General features: G+C 44.2%; 1 protein-coding gene across 2 annotated transcripts in view; it reads left to right on the forward strand.

Annotated features, from left to right (window-relative positions):
* TESK2 (testis associated actin remodelling kinase 2) overlaps positions 1-18,847 on the forward strand; it is a 147,077-nt gene that overhangs the window by 126,721 nt on the left and 1,509 nt on the right. For both annotated transcript variants that reach the window (XM_047723880.1, XM_047723881.1), the window contains 6 exons: positions 10,303-10,449; positions 16,600-16,682; positions 16,929-17,013; positions 17,263-17,346; positions 17,527-17,613; positions 18,542-18,659. In XM_047723880.1, coding sequence (XP_047579836.1) covers positions 10,303-10,449; positions 16,600-16,682; positions 16,929-17,013; positions 17,263-17,346; positions 17,527-17,613; positions 18,542-18,659 — 604 coding nt within the window. The remainder of the gene's footprint in view (positions 1-10,302; positions 10,450-16,599; positions 16,683-16,928; positions 17,014-17,262; positions 17,347-17,526; positions 17,614-18,541; positions 18,660-18,847) is intronic.

Below are 18,847 nucleotides of genomic sequence, written 5' to 3' on the forward strand. Positions count from 1 at the left end.
ATGCAGGGTGTGTTTTTTTTCCTTAATGGACTGCTTTGTTCACTCTGAGGCCAGTCACCAGGTGAATGTCAAAGATTCCAATGTGGGTCTGCTCAATGCAGGGTCGTTGTAGATGTGGGGTAGCAAACTGGAGGGAAGAATTATTTTAAGCATGAACCCAATAGCTTTGTGGACTTAGGGATATGAAAACAGACTAGATGGAGCAGTTAGGAGCCCTGGGCTGGTCTTAAATCATGTCTCCGACCATTGATTGTATGTAGAGCTTCACAGGGTAAAGGGAACAGTCTATTTCTTAGTTTATTTCTTTGAGAAGATTTATTTATGGATTTATCTTTTAATGTTTACTTTATTTAAACAAATTTGATTTTGATTATGAGATGTTTGATGGAAGAGTTAAAAATTTGTGGGTAAAGCTTAATCACACTTTTTTGAATCTGTTAGGTAAACATTCATTTTGATGTTTATAGTAGCTTACATGCATAGAAAAACACTCCTACTGCTTCAGGTGTATTAAGCAAACATATTCTTTTAGCAGTGAATGGGTTCATACTAAATATATAGCTATGGGAAGTGTGAATGAAGAAGGGGAGATATCTTTATGGCTTCTTTCAGTTACTGATAAAAGAAATAATCTTCTATAATTTCCAAAAGGAGATTGCAGTTATGTTTTTTAAGCCCATGTAATTTTGATCATTTTAAGGAGTTTGCCGATAGGGTGATAAAAGTAACCTCAAAATTTTATATCACTGAGTGGCCAAATGCACTGTTTTGTATTTCATTTTATTTCCAGGGCTACCATAATATCAGCCATATAGTTGGCATTATCATTATTTAAAATATATATATATATTTTTTTTAAGATTTTTTTTTTTAAGATTTTATCTATTCATCTGACAGGGAGAGAGAGATCACAAGTAGGCAGAAAGGTAGGCAGAGAGAGAGGGGGTAGCAGGCTCCCCGCCGAGCAGAGAGCCCGATGCGGGGCTCGATCCCAGGACCCTGAGATCATGATCTGAGCCAAAGGCAGAGGCTCAACCCACTGAGCCACCCATGTGCCCCAAGATTTTTTTTTCTTTTCTTTTTTTTACAGACAGAGATCACAAGTAGGCAGAGAGGCAGGCAGAGAGAGAGGGAAGAAGCAGGCTCCCTGCTGAGCAGAGAGCCCGATGCGGGGCTCGATCCGAGGACCCTGGGATCATGACCTGAGCCGAAGGCAGAGGCTTAACCCACTGAGCCACCCAGGTGCCCCTAAAATATATATTTTTAAGATTTTATTTATTTTTCTGACAGAAAGACACAGCAAGAGAGGGAACACAAGCAGGGAGAGTGGGAGAGGGAGAAGCAGGCTTCCCACGGAGCAGGGATCCCGATGTGATCCCAGAATTCTGGGATCACGACCTGAGTTGAAGGCAGGTGCTTAATGACTGAGCCATCCAGGTGCCCCTTCCCCCCTGTTTTGATCTTAAATTACATTAATGACTGAATTGGGATGACTTCTGATAAGAGAGAACTTAAAACCTGCCTGCATTTATTTAAATATACTTACTCATTTGTTCATTCAACAATTTATTGTTCACTGGATACTGGGCTCACCAAGTTGAGAAAGATCTGGTCCCTACCATCAGGGTTATAGTACAATGTGGTAAGCAATAGTAGAAATATGTACAGGGGGCTAATGTGGCACAAAGTGTAGAATGGAATGTCAGGAAATGCTTTCCAAAATAAATGAGTTGAGCTAGGTTTAGGAGGATGAATAAGAGCTGTGAAGGGGAAGAAGAATATTCTGGGCAGTAGATAGGCATATGTGAAGACAGAGAGAGTAAAACATTTAAATATGCAGGAACACATTTTGGGTTCCATTTCTCTTTGGGTCAGTTCGTTACTACTATTTCAGTCAGGCAAGCCCTGGTGGATCTCCTGAACAGTGGCAAACTCGGGTTTTGGCAGATGGAGGGATATATGCTTGTAGTGGCTGTAGAACCTCGAGCTGAGAACAGGAGGCTCCTTTGGAGCACAAGCCTCCCACAGGGCGCTCTTGGGATGCCTGTCCTGAAATTACCCGGGGCGGTAACAAAGCTTTCTTTTCTTCTTCAAACCAAGCCAGCAGGATGGGATGTCTGCTAGTCTTTGTGTTTGGAGCGGACCAAAAAACATACAGTGGCTAGCACAATGGCATTGTTGGGCTTCAGTGAAAACTAGGTCGGGGCTGGGCCCTTGTCCGTAGAGGGCTTATCCAAAGAACAGAGGTTTGACAAGTCACTGATTTGGCTATTTGACATTGATGCTGGTTTCTGATGTGTTTCTGACTTACTGATGGCACGTAAGATGATAGGATCTCTTCCTATTACTTCCCTGAACACCTGAATTTGGAATCTCTGAGTTACCTTTCTTTTCCTTCAGTTCTCATATTTATCACCCAGTTGCTATATCCTTTAGATTCTATCTCTGCATAGTCTGACTGTAGCCCACGTTTTCATGCCTATAATATAATAGCACTCTAAGTCAGGAATTTGGGTCCCTCTCATCTGGACTGTTGCAGTACCCTCCAAACCTTCCTCTAGTTCCTCCTCTATCCTGCTACCAGCATGATCTTTCTAAAATGTAGTTTTGGGCAGGTATTAGTTTCCCAGGGCCGCCATGACAAAGCTCCACAATGTGCGTGGCTTATAACAACAGAAATTGATTCTTTTACAGTTCTGAAGGTTGGAAGTAAATCAAACTGTTGACAGAGCTGTGCTCTCTCTCTGAAAACTTTAGGGGAAAATCCTTCTTTGCCTCTTTCTAGCTTCTGGTGGTGTTTCTTGGCTTATACATGTTTCACTCACATCTCTGCCTCCCTTATATAACATTCTCCCTGTGTGTCTGTGTGTCTGTGTCTCTTGTCTCTCTCTCTCTCTCTTTTTTTAAAGATTTTATTTATTTGGGCGCCTGGGTGGCTCAGTGGGTTGAGCCGCTGCCTTCGGCTCGGGTCATGATCTCAGGGTCCTGGGATCGAGCCCCGCATCGGGCTCTCTGCTCGGCAGGGAGCCTGCTTCCTCCTCTCTCTCTGCCTGCCTCTCTGCCTGCTTGTGATCTATCTCTGTCAAACAAATAAATAAAATCTTAAAAAAAAAAAAGATTTTATTTATTTGACAGAGACAGACGCAGTGAGAGAGGGAGCACAAGCAGGGGGAGTAGGAGAGGGAGAGGCAGGCTTCCGGCTAAGCAAGGAGCCTGGTGCAGGGCTCAATCCCAGGACCCTGGGATCATGACCTGAGCTGAAGGCAGACGCTTAACAACTCAGCCACCCAGGTGCCCCGCTCTTCTCTTTTTATAAAGATACCAGTCCTTGGATTAAGGGTCTACCCTACTCCAGTATGATCCCATTTTTGATTTTCCATCTGCAAAGACTATTTCCCAAAAAGGTCACATTTACTATTACCAATGGTTAGGACTTGAGCATGTCTTTTTGGAGGACATGATTCAACACACAACAGATCATAGTATACTTCACCTATAAACCTTTAGTGCTCCTGTGGTCTGACAAATTAACTATAGATGTTTCATCTTGGTGTTCCAGAACTTCTCTAAAAAATTACATATTTATAATAATAAATATAATAACCTAGCATAGATAACTAATATATTTTAAAAGAAATATATATTTTAAAAGAAAGGTTACTTAGAGATTCCAAATATAATAAAATAGCATAGATAACTGACATATACTGAGAACTTTCTTTGATATTGTTCTAAGCATTTTACACACATCAACCGATTACTCTTCATAACTCTATAGATTACATACTAATCTTGTTGGGGGGGGGGTGGATACTATTCTTATTCTCATTTTATAGATGAGTATTAAAGAAACTGAATGACCAACCTAGGGTCACACAGCTAGTCACAGGTGAGATTCAGTCCTAGGCAGTCTAACTCCAGAGTGTGTGGGCTTTTCCACTATACTGTACTGTCCATCTTTACTTTTTAGCTTGATCCCTTTTCTCTACTTATACCTCACTCAGGAAAAAGTAAAGGAATAACTTCTAATCTCCGTACTTTATCTTTGTGTTCCTTTTGTACAGAATGTCTTTCTTATTCCCAGTCCTGCATATGGGCTTCCATGAAATGGAACTGAATCCTCAACGAGTGATTAGCCAGGCTTGGGTGAGGGAGGGTATTCCAGGTAAAAGGACCAGCACTGTGTGCAAATGTGCAAGTAAACAGGGGTCAGACCTTTATAAGCAGGAGTGAATGGCTTTATATTCTATGCTAAGTAAGGGTTGTGGGTTACCCTAACGGTAATAAGGCATTATTGAATAATTTTAACAGGGGATTGAGTCCAGGTTGGCATTTCAGAAGGAGTATTTAGGCTGTCTTATGGAAAATGGATTGGAATGAGGGCTATGTCTGTTCAAGAAAGGGGCAAGAAGACTAGTTAGAAAGCCAATGGAATAACCCAGGGAGGGGTTATGAAGATAAGATATTGATAGTGGGCAGAGTGAGTTGTATAGTATGAGCTAAGCACTATGCTGGACATACTTTGTGTGCCTTATTTCTTTTCATTACTCCCTGCCTTTAATTAAACACCAAATCCTGTTGCTTCTACCTCTAAGATGTCTCCAGATACTAACCTCCTTTCCATTCTTGTGGTCATTGTCTTATTCACCCCTTCCTACCTAGGTGATTCCAGAAGCCTCCTAACTGTTCTCCCACGTTCAATTCCTGACTTTTCTATACAGTTTGTACATTACTGTTAGAGTGATATTTTCTGTATAGCATATATGTTACTGTTGTATGTGAAGAGAAAATTGTAGTTATCACTTTGACTGGACAGTAAAGTAGACTAGACTGTGAATTAAGGGGAGAGACTGGCCCCACTTTTGTTTTTATGTTTGTGTTTTCACTGTTTGTGTTTTCACAAACAGGCTTTCAGTGTTTGTGTAGGTAGATGGTTAGAGAGCTGGACGGATCTTCCTCAGGACAGCCCTGCTAATTACATGGTAGCAAATGATCTCTGTTAGTTGGATGGCAGCACATTTATCTGGTTTGGGTGAATGCCCTAGCTCCAGGCCAGTTGGGTAGATTTTTCAAAAAGTAATAATCCTTACAGTTGATATTTTGTTCACAGCCTCTGAATATGCCTTTGAGCCACTGTTCAGGGATAAGCTTATTAGTGGAGGTATCAGTACGTTGATAATCCAAAGTTTAAAAAAAAAAATCAACCATTTTGTCTTATTCTTCTGACTGATCATGACTGGGTGAGGCTACTATAACTGACTAAAATCAGCTGGGAACAGGAGCCCTGGGTGTAGTGAGTGTTACCTCGTTGAGAGGTAAGTGTTGCCTAGTGCTGCTCCAGAATATTCTCTGTGTGGGCATGTTTATGTGTCTGTCTGTGTCTGAGCTGGTACTATCAGAGCCTATGGGGATATATGGGAAGAACTATATTCTCAGCCTACACAACTTCTAGCCATATTTTAGGATCCTTCTCAGATGTTATCTTCTCTTTGAAATTTTCCAAGCTCAGGGAGAGTCAGTTTCTTCTTTCATACCTCAAGTATTTACCTCTACTAAAGGGTTATTGGTATTATTTACTTATATGTGTGTCTTTCACTGGACTTCCTTAAGTTATAAACTATTACTCATCTTTATCTACCTACATTTACTCTGTGTAATGTACTCTTCTAATCACAGAAGGAAAATAATGTTGATGTAAACTGATAGGTTCTTACTGTCATATGGGGGTGACAGGAAGTGGAGATGTACTCACTGAATGGTTGTAGAAATAACTGAATGGTTGTAGAAATTAATTGATATTCCTGAGTGGAAAACTGAATGTCCACTAATCTGACCCCATGGTGATTTTTTCTATGGTGTTGACATATGATTTCTTGCATACATAATATTGTTTAGTCTCCAGCACATATCTATTTATTGACTGCCTTTTAGGATAAGAGTCTTTAATGAAATCAAGTACCAAACACAAATGAATTGGTAGAAACTCTGTTATAATATTTTTATTAGACCGCGAATTGGAAAGGCAGGTTTGGGTGTAGATAAAGTTTCGGAAGTCACTAAGAGGTCCTGAAGTACCTGTAGCTCTTGGTTGGCCCGTACTGCAGTTTTCTGAACTTGAAAGTGTAAAAGAACAACAATAAAAAATGTAAAAACTTATCTCTCTAGTAGGTTATTTAAATGCACTGCCAATGCCTTAGGCCTTAGGTTGCTTTGTAGAGCTGCCCAAGGGAGTGGTCTGGAAGAAAACAAAGCCAAGCAGCTGTTACCCTGATCCTGGGACGCTGAATGTGCTAGTGTAGTTGATCTTGCCTCCGCTTCCCACAGAGGGATTGGCTAGAGGACACACCAGCTGAGCCTGCGCTGGGAGTTGCTTATGGGGAAGTCAACGTCCCAACTAATGGGCACACAGAGTGTATAGCAACTTAGAAATCTTCCTTGTTGGCAGATCTCAAACTTCCTTTCTTTATACACACAAAGGTCTTGAGACACTCAGAAGTTGTGGTTTCTGAAGGCCCAGAGGCTTATCAGCCCCCTCTAAAAATATTCGCCAAAGGCAGGCAAGATAAATGGTTTGTAACAAGAAACTCCATTTAGTTTCCCTCTCTGGTCCTGGTTTGTGCTTCTTCCATCTTGCTTGGAAGAACCAGAACCTCCTAAGGGTGTGATTCCTCACCTCACCTCACCTTTCTCCTCCGCTCTCCACCTTATGCCTTGATCTATGGATTCTCAGATCTTCAAAGACAAGCTGAAAAGAGTAAATATGTGTTTTTCTGAACCAGAATCAAGAGTCCTGGCTTATCTTGGCCCGGAGAGAATGCAGATATAGCCTTTTCTTTCTTTTTCTTCTTCTTCTTCTTTTTTTTTTAAAGATTTTATTTATTTGGCAGACAGAGATCACAAGTAGGCAGAGAGGCAGGGAGAGAGAGAGGAGGAAGCAGGCTCCCCGCAAAGCAGAGAGCCCGATGCGGGGCTCAATCCCAGGACCCTGGGATCATGACCTGAGCCGAAGGCAGAGGCTCTAACCCACTGAGCCACTCAGGTGCCCCAGATACAGCCTTTTCACCGTAGTCTTTTCTGGCCCTCAGTTGGGAAACCTCAGTGGCTCCTGAAGGCCTTCCGTGTCACATTGTCACCCTATCAAAGAAGTGAACCACCTTTTCAGTTCTTTCTGACTGTCAGAACTAAAAGAATTTGCATGATGAGATGTCCACTATATTGCTCCCAAGTAGCTTGAAGTTTGCAAGTTTAGTTTCTTTTTAGCAAATGGGCTCCTCAAATGTGAACTGTGGACAGATTCAGCTAGAGTGAAGAGATGAAAGGCGCTGTGTTAATGCCATCAGCATGCCTTATTTTGAGATTTCCAAGATGGATTATCAAGTAGAATGGAGCAGATTGACAGGTTTCCCTTTTGAGAAATTAGGTGTATTTTTAGCCATTCTCTCTGCGATGCCAAGCCTGAGCCGCCTTGTCCAAGGATATGAAGTGCTGCATCGTGCTGCCCCCAACTGGTTCTTTCTGGTGCTTATGTTACGGCATCATGACATCTCAGACTGTATGACACTTAAATTTTTTTCTAAGCACTTTCATATGCTTGTATTAGATTCTCATGATGACATTGTGAGTTATATGGATCAGGAATTATAATATCTATTTTATAGGTAGGAAAACTCTAATCACAGAAGGAAAATAATGTTGATGTAAACTGATAGGTTCTTACTGTCATATGGGGGTGACAGGAAGTGGAGATGTACTCACTGAATGGTTGTAGAAATAACTGATTAGTTGATTTGTCCATAGGTAATTAGTTATTAAGAGGCAGATTTGGACTAAAATTCAGATCCCCTGACTGCTCCCCCTTTAGGTTCCCTGGTTGTTTGAAAATTCAGTATCACCCCCCCAAAATAGGTATTTAAGAGCTTAATGTTAAGCTTAGAGGAATTTTTCCTTTTTCTTTTATGAAAGGAGAAGGAATATAATAATATATCATGTAAGGTTTGAATAAATTCATGATCTCCTTGGCAAAAAGTTTTGAGCTCCTGTTCTGTATGAGGCTCTTTGACTCAGATGCTGCGGCTTGTTAGTCTAACGTAATGTAGTGGTAAAGAACATGGACTCTGGGCTAAACTGCCCAGAGTTTGAATCCTGGCTCTTAACTTCTAAATGCCTTTTATAAAATGAGAATAATAGTATACTTAATTCATACGGTTATGTGCAGATTAAATGAGATAATTGATGTTAAGTTCTTAGATTAGTGCATGGTACAAAGTAAGCACTATGTGAATAAATATTAGCTGTTGCTACTGTTGTTTTGTTGCTGTTGTTACTATTATTACTCTGACTCTTATCACCTCTATAATAATACATTTATTTGCTCCTTTTTTTTTTTCCTCCATTTCATGGGTGTGTAGAAATGATGAACAGCCAAATTTATTGAAAGAGTACATCTTCACATAGTTGCTCCATAGCCTTATCTTCTTACTCTCTCCTCAGTTCACTTTGGTCTTAACTCTGGTCTTGACCAACTGCTGTCGCCATAGTTACCAATGATTTCTTAGTTGCAAGTTCAGTGGACAATTTTCCTGCTCACTTTACTCGAACTGTGTAGCATTTGATACTTTTCATGGTCATTTCCACTTTGGAATATTCTCCTTCTTTGGCTTCATTGTTAACATTCTTATTTGGTTCTTCCTCTGCCTGCTTCTTTAATGTTACTATTCCTTAGGATTCTGTGAATTTCTCACTTTATATGTTAACCCCTGGACAACTTCATACATCCTAAGGCATCAGTGACTACTTCAGCTCATTGCTACTGCCTCCTAAATGTTGGTCTCTAGCTCAGACTTTGTCTAAGCTCTTTTTAGGACATCTCCACCTTGGCTGTCCCACAAGCGCTTAAGATCAACATATCCTAGCCGACCTTACTATTTTTAACCTTGCTGCTGCTTCTAAAAACCTGTCTTTTTGTCTATTGTGTGGCTATTAATAATGGCATCCAGGAGCCCGGGATCAACCTAGAGATTTTCTTTCTTTCTTTCTTTTTTTTTTTTTTTTAAGATTTTATTTATTTATTTGACAGAGATAGATCACAAGTAGGCAGAGAGGCAGGCAGAGAGAGAGAGAGGGAAGCAGGCTCCCTGCTAAGCAGATAGCACGATGCGGGGCTCGATCCCAGGAAACCTGAGATCATGACCTGAGCCGAAGGCAGCGGCTTAACCCACTGAGCCACCCAGGTGCCCCTCAACCTAGAGATTTTCATTGCTCTCATCCCCCCAATCCAGACTGTCATCAAGTTTTGTGTGTGTCTATTTGTTTTCAATTCTGCCATATAAGTATGTCTTGAATCTTGCTCTGTTCCAGTGTCTCCTCTGTTGCCTTAACCGATGCACCCTTCTTTCACCAGGATTATCGCAATAATTGCCTATTTACCCATTTCCATAATCTATCTAATCCATCAATCATTTGATTGCTTAAAAAAAATCTTTTCTGGGACGCCTGGGTGGCTCAGTTGGTTAAGCAGCTGCCTTCGGCTCAGGTCATGATCCCAAGTCCTGGGATCGAGTCCCGCATCGGGCTCCTTGCTCAGCAGGGAGCCTGCTTCTCCCTCTGCCTCTGCCTGCCATTCTGTCTGCCTGCACTCGCTCTCTCTCCCTCTCTCTCTGACAAATAAATAAAATCTTTAAAAAAAAAAAATCTTTTCTTTGAAAAGTAAAGATGAGTATTTTGCTCTTATTTTGGACTTATTTTGGTCTGATAGACGGGATAAAGTCCATAGCAAAGTATATTGGCCTCACCTGTTTCTACTCTTCATGCACTCTGGCCATATTGAGTAAATTATTTCCTGAATGCACCTGGCACTTAATCTATAACTTTGCATATACTGCTCCCTCTGTATGCGTTCTTTCTTTCCTGTTCCCCCAGGTCATCCTTTTAATTCCTTATTTCCTCTGTGCAGCTTCCTCTGACACGCCCAGATTGACGTTGTAACTTTATCCTCTGCGCTCATAGTGCTGTTGTACCTGTACAAAGCTATGTTTTAGCATTTACCACATGATACTGTTTGTACCACTTAATAGATTGTCATCTCCCCAAAGGAAAGGGCCTCTGTGTGCAGCACCTACCATAGTGCCTGTGCGCCGAATAAACCCTCAGTAACTTAAAACAAATTAAAAAACATGGAATCTCTATTCTTTTTTTTTTTTTTAATGGAATCTCTATTCTCTGGGTGTTTATTCTCTAACGGTTTCACCACCAGCCTAAACATTTCTGACAAATGGTGGCTGGGTTTTTCCTTTTGTTTTGCAGTATATCAACTCTGGAAACCTGGAGCAGTTGCTAGACAGTAACCTGCATTTGCCCTGGACTGTGAGGGTGAAACTGGCCTATGACATAGCAGTTGGCCTCAGCTACCTTCACTTCAAAGGCATTTTCCATCGGGACCTCACATCTAAGGTATGAAGGCTTTCCTTGCACAACTCTTTGAGACACTGTCTTCCGTTACCAGAAAGCTATGTTAAGAAATCAGTCACTCATGAGCTTTGAAATGATGAAGATCTCATATAGATTTATCCTTTAGTCACAGAGAATATAACGTACTACTCTGTACAGCTAGTCCTTAGAAAGCCAGTGTTGGCTCACAGCAGGTACCTTTTAGTGTTGAGCCAGGCAACATATATATCTTAAGAATCTTAATCCTTGACCCAGTCTGAATGAGTGTTGCAGGAGCAGGTGACATGGGAGGGTTAAGAGATTCCTCTCCTATAGGAGTGACAGCAGTCATTGCAAATTGGGGGCCTGTGTCGTAGAGTTCTCTTTCACGGCCTTCAGGAGGTAGCTCTTAACTGAGAGCAAGAGTTCACTGCTTCTGTCATTAGAGTGCAGGTTTTGAGGGCTATAATGTACTGACCCATTTTCTATCTGTGATTGAGTTTCTGCCCTTCTGCCAGTTCTTCTTTGGCATCAGCTAGTCTCTTGCTGTCCAAATTGCTGTGTGACTAGGTTAGAAAATAGTTGCTTTTAGAGGAAGTTGGCCATGCTACAAGGCAGGCACTTCAGGGCCAAGTGGCCCAGGACACCACCATAACCAGGCTTATATAAATAGTATTGTTTGATCATTGATGTGGGAACTATAAGCCATCTAACAGGACTTCTGTGTAAGAGCTGATTTAAAGTCTTCTAGAGAGGTATAGAGGAGTTTTGTACTTGTCCAAGAATAGCTGTCATTTCATTCTCCACCCGCAACACCTACACATGCACACATATAGACATGCATACCAGACTCCTGTACCCCTTCTGTCATGAAGGAGGGGTGAGGGAGCTTGATATAAGACGAAGTTTGCAAAGGGGACACAAGCAAGCTGTACTCTCAGAGCCAATAAGGCCTAGAATTGTAAGTCCTTGGTTACCTCACACGACAGCGGTTCTTGTGTTCCAAACAGCAGTACTGCCCCTAAGGGACCTTGGCGATTGGCTTATAAACTACTGCAGAGAAAATAGCTTTGGGGAGGTGGATGTGGGGCCCCTGGGTGTGACGGGGCCTTTTGTAGTCAGTTGCACTGTTACTGAAGCAGCATTAAGATGGCAAGTGGAGGGGCGCCTGGGTGGCTCAGTGGGTTAAGCCGCTGCCTTCGGCTCAGGTCATGATCTCAGGGTCCTGGGATCGAGGCCCACATCGGGCTCTCTGCTCAGCGGGGAGCCTGCTTCCCTCTCTCTCTCTCTCTCTCTCTCTCTCTGCCTGCCTCTCTGTCTACTTGTGATCTCTCTCTGTCAAATAAATAAATAAAATCTTTAAAAAAAAAAAAAAAAGATGGCAAGTGGAGGAACACCTGGGTGGCTCAGTCGGTTGGGCGTCTGACTCTTGGTTTCCGCTCAGGTTGTGATCTCATAAGTCATAAGACCCCTCTGAGTCCCTTGTCAGCTCAGTCCCCACAGTGGAGAGCTGAATGTATGATTACTGTATGCCTTTGACACATATGAAAAGAAGCCCAGTTGTTCAATTATCTGCCCAAACTTTCAAATAAACTTTTGCTAAGCCGTTTCTGTGTGTCTGCGCTAGGTTTGAGACACAGAGATGAATGGGATCATTCCGTCACTGAAGAGGCAAACATAGAAGTCTCTCTGCTCTAGTGTGATGCATTCTAATAGCCGAGCGGACACAGAGGAACAGAAGCCAGGAAGCTGTAGGGCCTACGCTCCGTTTTGAGCCTGAAAATCAGAAACCTTTCCCCTCAGGGAAGTCTGTCTGAGCCTCCCTTATGTCTGCTGCTTACTCTAGGCAAGGATACATTCCCCCCCACCCCACCAGAGGGAGTGAGGAGGGCCAAAGGAGAGGGAATCTTTTTATTTTTTTAATTAACATATAATGTATTATTTGTTCCAGGGGTACAGGTCTGTGATTCATCAGTCTTACACAATTCACAGCACTCACCATAGCACATACCCTCCCCAGTGTCCATCCCAGCCACCCTATCCCTAGCCCCACCAGCAACCCTCAGTTTGTTTCCTGAGATTAAGAGTCTCTTATGGTTTGGGAGAGAGAATCTTAAGCAGGCTCCATGCCCAGCATGGTGCCTGACGTGGGGCTCAGTCTCACAACCCTGAGATTATGACCCCAAAATCAAGTTGGACACTTAACCAACTGAGCCACCCAGGGCGCCCCAAAGACACTTTTGAATAAAGCATTCTTCGTTCTATATGTAGTGGACCTTATATTCCACACAGCATGAAAACTGGTCTGGCTTCTTCAGAACCCCACAGTGGTCTGAGCTTCATATTTGTATTCTGTAGCCACCTAGTTATAATGGGGCCACGTCCAAGTTGGATGAGAAATGCAAGCATTGTACTAGATGCCTTTGGACGTTTGAGATAGTGGCTGGAGTCCCAAATGGAGGGGTTTTACGGTATTGCACATAGTGCTGCCTTCTCCACGGCCCCTGGGCCCTGCTGCTCTCTTAAGACTACATTGCTCCTGCCATGATCTTGCTGAAGCCTACATTGCTTCATTATAAAAGGGGAAAGCTTTTCAGCCTCTTTCTGGGGAGGGCAGTGTCATGTGAGAACCCTTAGGAGACCTGGGTCTTTACCACTTACAGTTGTAAGCTTCATTTTTCTCATCTTAAATGTAAAAATCTTAGATCTGCTCACCTGACAATGTTGTTTTGACTGTGTTTGTGAAAAATGTTTTGTAATCTTAGGATGCCATATAGACAGAAGTAGGCAATCTTTCCCTTACCCAAGAGGCTAGGAAGTATTCTCTGGGCCATCTCCTTCTTAAAACATCACTGCTTTCCTAAAGCTTATAGTCTCTAGCCATGGGAAGGGACTATACAGACTTTCTTTATAACATGGTAGATGGGAATGTTACAGAGAGGGCGATGCATAGGATACTTTGAAAAAAGGGTATTTAACCCAACCTAAGGGTACAGAGCAGGCTTCTCAGAGGAGATGGGGGCTGAACTGAATCTGGAAAACTGAATTATACTTACTAGTTTAGTTTAATTATTATCAGCACACATGCTGGAGGTCATATTCTAGACCAGAGCAGACACAGGGAATTGCACAAACGAAGGCATAGTGGCATGAACTCTATGATGTGCAGACTGGGAGGGAGGAGTGGTAGGGAATAAGAGTTGAAAAGAGAGGACTCTGATCATATATTGTGTGGCTTATTTAATCTTCTAGATGGGAAATGGAGAAAGCCACTCAGCTTTTTTGAGATATACTTCACATAAAACACAATTTACCCTTTCAAAGTATGTATTTCAGTGGCTTTTAGTATATTCAGCCACCACCACTATCTAATTTCAGAACTTTTCTTCATTCCCGAATGAAAACCCCACACTCTAGTCCCTTCTCCCTTCAGCCCTGGGCAACCACTAATCCATTTTCACTTTCTATGGATTTGCTTATTCTAGACATTTCGTATAAATGGAGTCATACAATATGTCATTGATGGCTTTTAAATAGGGGAGTAAAACAGATTTACATTTTACTAAGGTCATGTTGGCAGGAATGAGGAAGGTGAATAATAGAGATCAAGCCTGGACCAGGCCAGGGAGACCAGTTACAGGAGTGTTGCAATCTTCAGGGGAGGAATGAGGAGGACCTAATGCAAGGGTAGTGGGAATGAAGAAGGAGGGACTGATTTGGAACATATTTATTATTATTATTATTTTTAAAGAGTTTATTTATTTATTTATTTGTCAGAGAGACAGAGGCAGAGAGAGCACAAGCAGGGGGAGCAGCAGAGGGAGAGGGAGAAGCAGGCTCTCTACTGAGCAGGGAGCCTGATGTGGGACTCCATCCCAGGACCCTGGGATCATGACCCAAACTGAAGGCAAGATGCTTAACTGACTGAGCTACCCAGGTGCCCCTGCATGCCCAGTGTTAATATGATTCCTGAATCACGTAAAAAAGTGTTGAAAGAAGTAATCAGCAATGTCAGCAGCAGAAAGATCAAGTATATAAGAACTAATTTTGTCTATTGAAATTAATGCCATAGAAATCATTGTATCCTCTGGGGGAACTCACAGCAAAAACCGATGAGGAATGAGTGGGAGATAAGGAAGTGAAAACAGCAAGTGTGGCCAGCCATACCTCACTAGCCTTGACCCCATTAAGGGCAGGCTGGGAGTTTCTGGTAAATCCCACAGGGGCTAATCCAGCAGGGTTCCTCCACATTTTCCTTATCACCTCAGATACAGGCTCCAAAAGTCTGGCTCTTTTGGTGTGCATTATCCCATCTTTGTCTTTGGCTCCCGTGCCAGCTATTGGCTGTGAGAAGCTGTACAAGGTGCAGGAGTCACCCTCTAGATGAGAGGCAAACTGGGTAACTTTGTCCCATATTGTGGGGCCCCAATCATCCCTGCCTTAGCCATTTCTCAGCTGTTCACAGAAACTACTGTGAAGTCACTTACCCCTATGTGGGTGGTTTGCAGTGAGCGGACAGTAGATGTCCATGAATGTGAAGCTGGGGCAGAAACCGCACAGCTTTGACAAGGACAGTATACTGTAGCCATATTCTTTTTTCCTTATCTGCTGCTCCCAGGCTGAATTTATGGGGCTGTTTCTGAGGGCTATAAAGCAAATAGTAAGTAGGACTTTAGACTGAGCCTTGGAGACAGGAGCCTGAGTTGTTGGTGAAAAGGGAGGAGGAGGGAAAATAACATGACCGATCTGAGCTGATACTGCCTCACAAGCCTGTGTCTTGTAGCCTGGGCTTTGGCTTTTCAATAGGCAATAGCTGGCCCAGGCCCATCCTCTCACAGTGATAGTTGGGGGGCTCAGGGGTGCTGAGGCAGCACGACTTGATGGAAGGGCCAAAGCCACGGCAAGCACAAGGATGGTCCTGCTTGGAAGCCAGGTACGGTGCATGTCCATCTGGGACCCAGGGTAGGAAACGATGAAATCACAGGCTCCTTCCAGCTCAGGGAGAGAATAGTATGATCACATCGAGGCCAAAGAAAGGGAGTCATTCGTACCTGTGGTGGAGGAAGCAGGAGGTGGTGTGGCTCTGCCTCAGCAACTGCATGCCAAGCCCGGTGAGGAGGAGGGAGGGCAGGTTTGGGTCAGATAGGGCCTTGCTGGCCCCAGAGATGTCCCTGAGCCCAGGATCCCTACTCTCTCCTGCCTCTGGAGAAAGGGGGTGGAGGGAGGTGCCTCCTGAGTGAGTGTGTAGGGCTATTTTGAATGCAGCTGTTTGGGGAGAGCTGGTTGCTGATTTGTGTTTATTTACAAGTCATCTGGGTTCATCCTTTCTCTTGTTCAGTGAACACATCCTGAGCCTCTGTCACCAGTTGAGTGCTGTGAGGAGGCAACGCCTGAACTAGAACCTGTTCTCTGCTAGACTGTAAGAGGAAGTGGCAGAGAGGAGGAGTTAAAGGAGTTGAGAAGAGAGAGAGTGTGGTAATGACAGGGTGGAAAGGTCACTTTTATGTATTTTAAAATACCTAAAAATACATGAAAAGGAGAGTTGGGAGAACATTCCAAATGGAAGGGAACTCTATAAGCAACAACAAAAGCTTGAAGGAGCTGTTCAGGCTTTAGGAGTACAGGTTGTCTGTGACAAGTTTGGATGGGGATGTGTGCATAGGAACAGCCGGGGGAGGGGGGGAGGTCAGTTGGTTAGAACCAGGTCATAGACTGAGAGGAAGCTGGTTGTGATCCTGTGGGCAGTGAAAGGTAGTGCAGGTCTGAATGCTTGTTGTACGCTTACATTACTTGGCAAGGTCAGGCTAGTGTTTGGGTCTCTGCATTCTGAGGAAAAGAGAATGGAAAGCCAGGGGCCTGATAGTCTGTCTTCCTCTACTAGATTGTAAGCTCCAAGAGGACAAAGATGTCTGTTCACTGAGGCTTAGTATATAGAAAGCAAAGATAAATATTTGTTGGAAGCATATGAATCTTAGGGCAGGAACCCAAGATCCAGGCCTGAGCCATCTCCCATGGGTGACAGAACCCCCAAGTCTGACCACTGGGGTCAGCTAAGAGTGTTGTTTCACCAAGGAGGAGCGCCAAGGTGCCCTGTGGAAGGGAGGGGTGGTGGTAACCTTATGGCCGGGTGGTCCCCCTTCTGAGCCACATTGTCTTCTTCTTTGGGAACCCTAGAACTGCCTGATAAAGAGGGATGAGAATGGTTACTCTGCAGTGGTAGCTGACTTTGGCCTGGCTGAGAAGATTCCTGATGTGAGGTGGGTAGTCCTAATTGGTACTGGGGTCACAGAAGGGACCGAAGCAAAAGGAAAGCTCCAGCTTCTTCCCCAGAGGCCAGAACTTGGTCACAGCTCAGTCCCAGCTCCCTAAATGTGGTCAGTTTTAGTGCCTTCTAAGATGTCTCCCCTTCAGGGAGAGGAGTTCCCAGTGGTCAGGTATCCCATTGCGCCAGCCAGTGGCAAGCTCATTTTCCATATAATCTCCCCTCCACCCCCGCCCCACAGCATGGGTTGTGAAAAGCTGGCCGTGGTGGGCTCACCATTCTGGATGGCACCTGAGGTTCTCCGAGATGAGCCCTATAATGAAAAGGTGAGTCTGGGGACCCCGGGGCCTGGTACTCCTTAGAATCCACTCTTAGCGGAAAGTATCCAGGATCAACCTGTATGTTCCGGGTGGGGAGCTATATCCTGCTAAGACCAGGGCTGGTACTCCGCAGCTGCCCGGTAAATGAACTGATTTGCAGACAGTTGGGCGCAGGCCTGCGCTGGTGGACCTGAGGGGGAGAAACCCCACCTCTCACTCCACTGAGAAGGAAACTGAGGTCTCATTACCCACCAGGCGGACGTGTTCTCTTACGGTATCATCCTCTGTGAGATCATCGCCCGCATCCAGGCTGATCCGGACTGTCTTCCCCGCACAGAGGTGAGCTGCAGGCATAGGGCACAGTGCCAGTGGGATGGGGCTGGTTTTGAAGCTCTGGAACTGTTGTTCCCAGGGTGGAGTTGCTGGAACTGTGTAGTTACTTTAGGGGCAATTCTCAGCCTCTCCTAAGCAGGCCAGGATGGGTAGAGAGATTAATGACCCTACCATACCTATCCACAGAACTTCGGGCTAGACTATGATGCTTTCCAGCATATGGTGGGAGACTGTCCCCCAGACTTTCTGCAGCTCACCTTCAACTGCTGTAATGTGAGTATCTCCCTCCCCTCCCCCCAGCTTTGGTTAGGGGCTGGCTGAACCCCTTTCATCTAGTTAGGACTGTAGGGACAGGCTGCTAATTAGCTTCATGAGGAGCCTCGTTTTCATTGATGAATAGCAGTGCCCATGGCCCCTCCTCCAGGCCTGACAGACTGTCCAGAGCCGTGGACCAAGAAAAGGAAAATTACTCTGTGTTATACAGTCCTCAGCCTGCAGGGTAGACTCACCGTCTCTTGCCCTGGACATCAATAGAGCTCCGGTCAGGTTTCAGTTGGACTTTGGGTCCAGCTGGCCTTAAGGCCCATGGGAAGGGCTTTTGATAGCCTTCATTTTATACAGCTCTGGGGTCTGGACCTACCTGTCATGACCAAGGGGTAGCTGGGCTTTATCCAGGTAACTCCCAGAAACATGTTAGCAAAAACAGAACAAACCGGGCCTGGGTGGCTCAGTGGGTTAAGCCGCTGCCTTCGGCTCAGGTCATGATCTCAGGGTCCTGGGATCGAGTCCCACATCGGGCTCTCTGCTCAGCAGGGAGCCTGCTTCCTCCTCTCTCTCTGCCTGCCTCTCTGTCTGCTTGTGATCTCTGTCTGTCAGACAAATAAATAAAATCTTAAAAAAAAAAAAAACAAAAAAACCACAAAAAAACAGAACAAACCAATGTAACCATACCCTTTTGAATGGTTCTGTGCGCATCAAGGGGATAAGACACATACCGAAAGGGTACTGACAGGAGTGGGTATAAGACAACAGCATCTTCCCTGACCTTAGCTCTGAGAATCACCCTCATGGTCTGGGACCTTTAGAAAAGATCTCTTAGCTGCATATCTGAATCTTAGAAGATGCCAGAAACAGACTCAAATGCCATCCTTGGGGTGGAAGATAGGAGGACAGGGCTAACAGTTGGTGTGGATGACTACAGATGGACCCCAAACTGCGCCCATCCTTCGTGGAGATTGGGAAGACCCTGGAGGAAATTCTGAGCCATCTACAGGAAGAAGAGCTGGAGACAGACAGGAAGCTGCAGTCCACAGCCAAGGGTAAGAGATTAGACCAGTGTTCCACGTGACTCCAAGGGAAGAAATTAGGATGTGGGGCCTTCTTCTCTAGGGCTGATTATAGGATCTCACGTCCAGAAGAAAGGCAGAGGGGCAGGGGATGATGGAAAAAGTACTGGACTCTTAGAAATATGACTCGGCATATGGCCTCTCTTGAGTTTTCTCATTGG

Source organism: Lutra lutra, chromosome 4 (assembly GCF_902655055.1).
Source record: "Lutra lutra chromosome 4, mLutLut1.2, whole genome shotgun sequence".
Classification (NCBI taxonomy): Eukaryota; Metazoa; Chordata; class Mammalia; order Carnivora; family Mustelidae; genus Lutra; species Lutra lutra.